General features: G+C 57.3%; 1 protein-coding gene across 1 annotated transcript; it reads left to right on the top strand.

Annotated features, from left to right (window-relative positions):
* Nucleotides 1-3,505: 3,505 nt before the first annotated feature.
* On the top strand, nucleotides 3,506-4,054 carry LOC122924170 (junctophilin-3-like; the record flags this gene model as incomplete). The annotated part of the gene is made up of 1 exon (XM_044275111.1): nucleotides 3,506-4,054. A coding segment is annotated over exon 1 (382 nt), but the record flags the coding sequence as incomplete, so codon positions are not given.
* Nucleotides 4,055-8,818: the final 4,764 nt, after the last annotated feature.

Here is an 8,818-nt window from a genome sequence, read left to right as displayed (position 1 = left end):
CATTTATATAAATCTGATCTTAGAAAACGGTGACTTTTTATCACTGGTGGAAGCATTGACGACCTGTGGCTTTAGCGGTCTTTCTGTTTGCGGCTCAGAATCGCAGCGTCGGTCTGTCCTGGCGGATTTTATGCGATCTGAAGTAGTGGAGCGGGGAAGTAGACCTGGCGGCTCTGCCTTGTGGCCGGAGGACCTGCTGGGGTCATGTGCAGGTCTTTTGGATCATAGTACAAAGCAGCCATGTTGCCTTTTTGGTACTGATTTTTGGCAAAAAACTCAATAAAACTGCAGTGCACATCCAGTCTGTGGCCCCCGGGAGCCGCCCAAACTGCCCGTATTGTAATCTATTATTGCTTACTATGCTGCGGGTCCAGGGGGACCTGGGAATGACGAGTGACAACCCCAATTGAAGCTGCAGTGGAGGACACTGGGCTATGTCCGGTGACAGGTGAATCTGGGGGGTACATGTGGTGACTGGGGGTACATCTGGGGGGTCCATGTGGTGACTCTGGGGGGTCCATGCGGTGACTCTGGGGGCACATCTGGGGGGCCATGTGGTGACTCTGGGGGTCCCTGTGGTGACTCTGGGGGCACATTTGGGGGGGTCCATGCGGTGACTCTGGGGGTCTATGCGGTGACTCTGGGGGCACATCTGGGGGGGTACATGCAGTGACTCTGGGGGTCCATGTGGTGACTCTGGGGGTCCATGCGGTGACTCTGGGGGCACATCTGGGGGTCCATGCGGTGACTCTGGGGGCACATCTGGGGGGGTACATGCGGTGACTCGGGGGGCACATCTGGGGGTCCATGCGGTGACTCTGGGGGGGGTCCATGCGATGACTCTGGGGGTCCATGCGATGGGTCTGGGGGTCCATGCGGTGAATCTGGGGGTCCATGCGTGGACTCTGGGGCACATCTGGGGGGGTACATGCGGTGACTCTGGGGGCACACCTGGGGGGGTAAATGCGGTGACTCTGGGGGCACATCTGGGGGGGTACATCTGGGGGTCCATGCGGTGACTCTGGGGGGTCCATGCGGTGACTCTGGGGGTCCATGCGGTGACTCTGGGGGTCCATGCGGTGACTCTGGGGGTCCATGCGGTGACTCTGGGGGGGGTACATCTGGGGGTCCATGTGGTGACTCTGGGGGCACATCTGGGGGTCCATGCGGTGACTCTGGGGGTCCATGCGGTGACTCTGGGGGCACATCTGGGGGTCTATGCGGTGACTCTGGGGGCACATCTGGGGGGTCCATGCGGTGACTCTGGGGGCACATCTGGGGGTCTATGCGGTGACTCTGGGGGCACATCTGGGGGGGTACATGCAGTGACTCTGGGGGTCCATGTGGTGACTCTGGGGGTCTATGTGGTGACTCGGGGGGTCTATGCGGTGACTCTGGGGGCACATCTGGGGGGGTACATGCGGTGACTCTGGGGCACATCTGGGGGTCCATGCGGTGACTCTGGGGGGTCCATGCGGTGACTCTGGGGGCACATCTGGGGGTCCATGCGGTGACTCTGGGGGCACATCTGGGGGGGGTACATGCAGTGACTCTGGGGGTCCATGTGGTGACTCTGGGGGTCTATGTGGTGACTCGGGGGGTCTATGCGGTGACTCTGGGGGCACATCTGGGGGGGTACATGCGGTGACTCTGGGGGTCCATGTGGTGACTCTGGGGGCACCTCTGGGGGTCCATGCGGTGACTCTGGGGGCACATCTGGGGGGGTACATGCGGTGACTCTGGGGCACATCTGGGGGTCCATGCGGTGACTCTGGGGGGTCCATGCGGTGACTCTGGGGGCACATCTGGGGGTCCATGCGGTGACTCTGGGGGCACATCTGGGGGGGGTACATGCGGTGACTCTGGGGGCACATCTGGGGGGGTACATCTGGGGGTCCATGCGGTGACTCTGGGGGGTCCATGCAGTGACTCTGGGGGTCCATGCGGTGACTCTGGGGGTCCATGCGGTGACTCTGGGGCACATCTGAGGGTCCATGTGGTGACTCTGGGGGTACATCTGGGGGGTCCATGCGGTGACTCTGGGGGCACATCTGGGGGTCCATGCGGTGACTCTGGGGGTACATCTGGGGGGTCCATGCGGTGACTCTGGGGGCACATCTGGGGGTCCATGCGGTGACTCTGGGGGTCCATGCGGTGACTCTGGGGGGTCCATGCGGTGACTCTGGGGGTACATCTGGGGGTCCATGTGGTGACTCTGGGGGCACATCTGGGGGTCCATGTGGTGACTCTGGGGGGTCCATGCGGTGACTCTGGGGGCACATCTGAGGGTCCATGCGGTGACTCTGGGGGTACATCTGAGGGTCTATTTGGTGACTCTGGGGGTACATCTGGGGGGTCCATGCGGTGACTCTGGGGGTACATCTGGGGGTCCATGCGGTGACTCTGGGGGGTCCATGCGGTGACTCTGGGGCACATCTGGGGGGGTACATGCGGTGACTCTGGAAGCACATCGGGGGGGTACATGCGGTGACTCTGGGGGCACATCTGGGGGGGTACATCTGGGGGTCCATGCGGTGACTCTGGGGGCACATCTGGGGGGCATGCGGTGACTCTGGGGGCACATCTGGGGGGTCCATGTGGTGACTCTGGGGGCACATCTGGGGGGCATGCGGTGACTCTGGGGGCACATCTGGGGGGTCCATGTGGTGACTCTGGGGGCACATCTGGGGGGTCCATGTGGTGACTCTGGGGGCACATCTGGGGGGCATGCGGTGACTCTGGGGGCACATCTGGGGGGTCCATGTGGTGACTCTGGGGGCACATCTGGGGGGTCCATGTGGTGACTCTGGGGGCACATCTGGGGGGCATGCGGTTAATCTGGGGGCACATCTGGGGGTCCATGTGGTGACTCTGGGGGCACATCTGGGGGGCATGCGGTGACTCTGGGGGCACATCTGGGGGGTCCATGTGGTGACTCTGGGGGCACATCTGGGGGGCATGCGGTGACTCTGGGGGGTCCATGTGGTGACTCTGGGGTCCATGCGGTGACTCTGGGGGCACATCGGGGGGGTACATGCGGTGACTCTGGGGGCACATCTGGGGGTCCATGCGGTGACTCTGGGGGCACATCTGGGGGGCATGCGGTGACTCTGGGGGCACATCTGGGGGGTCCATGTGGTGACTCTGGGGGGCATGCGGTGACTCTGGGGGGTCCATGTGGTGACTCTGGGGTCCATGCGGTGACTCTGGGTGCACATTTGGGGGGTCCATGTGGTGACTCTGGGGGCACATCTGGGGGTCCATGCGGTGACTCCAGGTGCCTCCGCTGACAGGTCCGTGACACCGCCGGTTTCCATGGTGACGCGGGGGGTGTATCCGGCGGCGGAGGATGCCAGGCCCCGCCCGCCGCCGCCGCCGCCGCTGTCTCGGGTTAGACCGCTGTCCTCATTGCGCAGTCGCTGCGTCTTGTCAGCTCCGTCAGTCCCGGGAGCGGCAGCCAATGCAGCGGGAGGAGGAGGAGGCGGGGGCCGGGACATAACCGAGGAGGAGGAGGGAGAGGGCTCGGCAGCTGCAGTGCTCATCCCCCCGTACACGGCGAGCATCCCCCGGAATGCTGGGGAGCCCGGGGTCCCTGAGCGCGCCCCTGAGCTGAGCCCCGGGCCCCCCGGAGCCCCGTCTTCACAGCTTGTGTGCAGGGGCCGCGGTACGTGCATGTCCACGGGGGGCAGATTTAACTTTGACGATGGGGGGTCTTACTGCGGCGGCTGGCAGGACGGCAAGGCGCACGGGCACGGCATCTGCACGGGTCCCAGGGGCCAGGGCGAGTACACGGGCTCCTGGAGCCACGGCTTCGAGGTGCTGGGCGTCTACACCTGGCCCAGCGGCAACACCTACCAGGGCACCTGGGCGCAGGGCAAGCGCCATGGCATCGGCGTGGAGAGCAAGGGCAAGTGGGTGTACCGGGGCGAGTGGACCAACGGCTTCAAGGGGCGCTACGGGGTGCGGGAGAGCGCGGGCACCGGCGCCAAGTACGAGGGCACCTGGACCAACGGGCTGCAGGATGGCTACGGCACCGAGACCTACTCCGACGGAGGTAAGACCCCGGGCCCCTGTGTACACCGAGGGCCCCTGTGTAGTCACGTACAGACTGAGGGCCCCTGGATAGTCACATGTCACGTACAGACTGAGGGCCCCTGTGTAGTCACATGTCATGTACAGACTGAGGGCCCCTGTGTAGTCACATGTCATGTACAGACTGAGGGCCCCTGTGTAGTCACATGTCATGTACAGACTGAGGGCCCCTGTGTAGTCACATGTCATGTACAGACTGAGGGCCCCTGGATGGTGGATGGTCCCATGTCACGTATAGACTGAGGGCCCCTGGATAGTGCCATGTCACGTATAGACTGAGGGCCCCTGTGTGGTGGATGGTCCCATGTCATGTACAGACTGAGGGCCCCTGGATGGTGGATGGTCCCATGTCACGTACAGACTGAGGGCCCCTGGATGGTGGATGGTCCCATGTCACGTACAGACTGAGGGCCCCTGGATGGTGGATGGTCCCATGTCACGTACAGACTGAGGGCCCCTGGATGGTGGATGGTCCCATGTCACGTACAGACTGAGGGCCCCTGGATAGTCCCATGTCACGTACAGACTGAGGGCCCCTGGATGGTGGATAGTCCCATGTCATGTACAGACTGAGGGCCCCTGTGTGGTCCCATGTCATGTACAGACTGAGGGCCCCTGCATGGTGGATGGTCTGATTTTTTTTGATGCTCATACTGAGGGACCATGGACAGCTCCATGTCCTGTACAGACTGAGGTCCCCTGCATGGTGGATGGTCCCATGTCATGTACAGACTGAGGGCCCCTGGATGGTCCCTTGCCAAGTGTAGACTTAGGGCCCCTAGATGGTCGAGTGTTATGTGTAGACTTAGGGCCCCTAGATTGTCCCATGTCCTGTACACACTGAGGGCCCCTGGATTGTAGATGGTCCCATGATGTCACGTACAGACTGAGGGCCCCTGGATGGTCCCATGTCCTGTACAGACTGAGGGCCCCTGCATGGTGGATGGTCCCATGTCATGTACAGTCTGAGGGCCCCTGGATGGTCCCTTGCCAAGTGTAGACTTAGGGCCCCTGGATCAGTGTTATGTATGGACTCAGGGCCCCTAGATTGTCCCATGTCCTGTACACACTGAGGGCCCCTAGATGGTCCAGTGTTATGTAGAGACTGAGGGCCCCTGGATGGTACCCTGTCATGTGTACAGTGAGGGCCTCTGGACATCCTCATGTTATTCACTGAGGGCCCCAGGAAGATCTCCCAGCTGTGGGTAGTGGAGTTGGTGATCGGCGCTCTCCGAACCCCCTCTGCAGATCTCACCCTCCACTGGCTTCACCATTGCATTGTACCCGCCGGGTGGCACAGCTGATGTGTGGGCACTGCCCCCCGAGTGCCTGCGTGTGAGGATCATTCCAGATGGAGCCTCCTGTCCTGCGCCCAACTGACTGCACACAGCGCCGCCCGACAGACAGAAATATCAGACAGACGGACGGAGAGATGGACGGATATCTCTATCAATGTAAGAGTGAAGCCCATATTAGACGGCGCAAATATTGTACGAGTCTCATGAGATGTAATAGGTACGAGAGATTAAACGCCGAGCCGGGAATCGCACGTTTCTCACCATTCGCGATTTTTCCTCCTGCTAAATCCCTGTTCCTCGGTCACAGATCCGTTGGTAGAACATGGAGTCGCTTATGGATCACATCGAGGCGCGATACTTTGTAGCGAACTATTAATGACCGAAAGTACAAACGAACATCGCTCTATGTGATGTAACGGTCTCCTAAAACCGTAGAAATTAGAGAGATCCGAGCTACGGATATCGGCTGGTGACCGCGCACGTAGATTTGTACTGAACAAGTACTTACCTTCTGTGTCACCCCCGGCTCCTCATAGAGTGTAAGCTCTTGTGTCTCCTCATAGATTGTAAGCTCTTGTGTCTCCTCCGGCTCCTCATAGATTGTAAGCTCTTGTGTCTCCTCCGACTCCTCATAGATTGTAAGCTCTTGTGTCTCCTCCGACTCCTCATAGATTGTAAGCTCTTGTGTCACCCCCGGCTCCTCATAGATTGTAAGCTCTTGTGGCTCCTCATAGATTGTAAGCTCTTGTGGCTCCTCATAGATTGTAAGCTCTTGTGGCTCCTCATAGATTGTAAGCTCTTGTGGCTCCTCATAGATTGTAAGCTCTTGTGGCTCCTCATAGATTGTAAGCTCTTGTGGCTCCTCATAGATTGTAAGCTCTTGTGGCTCCTCATAGATTGTAAGCTCTTGCGGCTCCCCCGGCTCCTCATAGATTGTAAGCTCTTGTGGCTCCTCCGGCTCCTCATAGATTGTAAGCTTTTGTGGCTCCTCCGGCTCCTCATAGATTGTAAGCTTTTGTGGCTCCCCCGGCTCCTCATAGATTGTAAGCTCTTGCGGCTCCCCCGGCTCCTCATAGATTGTAAGCTCTTGCGGCTCCCCCGGCTCCTCATAGATTGTAAGCTCTTGTGGCTCCTCCGGCTCCTCATAGATTGTAAGCTCTTGTGGCTCCTCCGGCTCCTCATAGATTGTAAGCTTTTGTGGCTCCCCCGGCTCCTCATAGATTGTAAGCTCCTGTGGCTCCCCCGGCTCCTCATAGATTGTAAGCTCTTGCGGCTCCCCCGGCTCCTCATAAATTGTAAGCTCTTGCGGCTCCCCCGGCTCCTCATAGATTGTAAGCTCTTGCGGCTCCCCCGGCTCCTCATAGATTGTAAGCTCTTGCGGCTCCTCCGGCTCCTCATAGATTGTAAGCTCTTGCGGCTCCCCCGGCTCCTCATAGATTGTAAGCTCTTGCGGCTCCTCATAGATTGTAAGCTCTTGCGGCTCCCCCGGCTCCTCATAGATTGTAAGCTCTTGCGGCTCCCCCGGCTCCTCATAGATTGTAAGCTCTTGCGGCTCCCCCGGCTCCTCATAGATTGTAAGCTCTTGCGGCTCCCCCGGCTCCTCATAGATTGTAAGCTCTTGCGGCTCCTCATAGATTGTAAGCTCTTGCGGCTCCTCTGGCTCCTCATAGATTGTAAGCTCTTGCGGCTCCTCCGGCTCCTCATAGATTGTAAGCTCTTGCGGCTCCTCTGGCTCCTCATAGATTGTAAGCTCTTGCGGCTCCTCCGGCTCCTCATAGATTGTAAGCTCTTGCGGCTCCTCTGGCTCCTCATAGATTGTAAGCTCTTGCGGCTCCTCCGGCTCCTCATAGATTGTAAGCTCTTGCGGCTCCTCCGGCTCCTCATAGATTGTAAGCTCTTGCGGCTCCTCCGGCTCCTCATAGATTGTAAGCTCTTGTGATCAGGGCCCTCACTTGGTTTGTACATGAGCCCCTGAGTGTAAAACGCTGCGCAATAGAAAGATTATTATTATTTATTATTAAAGATAGAGGGACAGATATTAGAGAGAAGGATCTGTTTGAAGCTGTGAGATGGAGATTGTACAGATGTGACACAGACAGATCTCTCTCCTGCATTGATCTGCATAACCTCTAATAGCTATTGATCTATTTCTCTAATATCGATGTAACTCTTAGATACATATTGGATACATTGGTATAAGAGAGCGACTGCTGTCAGGTGGAGGGATAGTTAGTGGTCGGCTCTTCTGTCTTTATGCAAAGCTGCCTCGTTTTCTGGATGGATCTATCTATGGAATATCTAGCTAATATCTATTATACAGTACCTTGCAAAAGTATTCACCCCCTTGACTTTTTCTGTGTTTAGTTACATTACAGCCTTAAGTTCACTGTTTTGTTAAACTGAATTGTATGTGATGGATCAGAACACAATAGTCTAAGTCGGTGAAGTGAAATGAGAATAATATATAACTAAAACTATTGTTTGGAAATAGAAAAAAGAAAATTGTCCTGTGCGTATGTATTCACCCCCCTTTGTAAGGAAGCCCATAAAAAGCTCTGGTGCAACCAGTTACCTTCAGAAGATACATAATTATTGACATGATGTCACCTGTGTGCAATCTGAGTGTCACATCATCTGTCATTACATATACACACCAGAGGCTGCAACACCTAAGCAAGAGGCATCACTAACCAAACCCTGCCGTGAAGACCAAGGAGCTCTCCAAACAAGTAAGGGACAATGTTGTGGAGAAGTACAAGTCAGGGTTAGGTTATAAAGAATATCCAAATCTGTGATGATCCCCAGGAGCTCCATCAAATCTATCATAACCAGATGGAAAGAATATGGCACAACAGCAAACCTGCCAAGAGACGGCCGCCCACAAAAACTGACGGACCGGGCAAGGAGGGCATTAATCAGAGAGGCAGCACAGAGACCTAAGGTGACCCTGGAGGAGCTGCAGAGTTCCACAGCAGAGACTGGAGGATGTATGGAGGAAGGGGCTCCGGTCTGAGGAGACTAACATTGGACTTATTGGCCATCAAAAGAAAACGCTGTGTCTGGTGCAAACCCAACACATCCCATCACCCAAAGAGCACCATCCCCACAGTGAGACCTGGTGGTGGCAGCATCATACTGGGGGGACTGGGAAACTGCTCAGAGCTGAGGGAAAGATGGATGGTGCTAAATCCAGGGATATTCTTCAGCAGAACCTGCCCACTCTGTGCGTGATCTGAGGCCAGGACGGAGGTCCACCTTCCAGCAGGACAATGACCCCAAACACACGGCAAAAGCAACACTTGAGGGGTTTAAGGGGAGACCTGTAAATGTGATGGAACGGCCGAGTCACAGCCCAGATCTCAGTCCAATAGCAGATCTGTGGTCAGACGTAAAGATGGCTGTTCACAAGCGCAAACATCCGACCTGAA

Source organism: Bufo gargarizans, unplaced genomic scaffold, assembly GCF_014858855.1.
Source record: "Bufo gargarizans isolate SCDJY-AF-19 unplaced genomic scaffold, ASM1485885v1 original_scaffold_887_pilon, whole genome shotgun sequence".
Taxonomy (NCBI): Eukaryota; Metazoa; Chordata; class Amphibia; order Anura; family Bufonidae; genus Bufo; species Bufo gargarizans.
The sequence above is the reverse complement of the archived record's forward strand: the minus strand, read 5'-3'. Positions and strand labels throughout refer to the sequence as shown.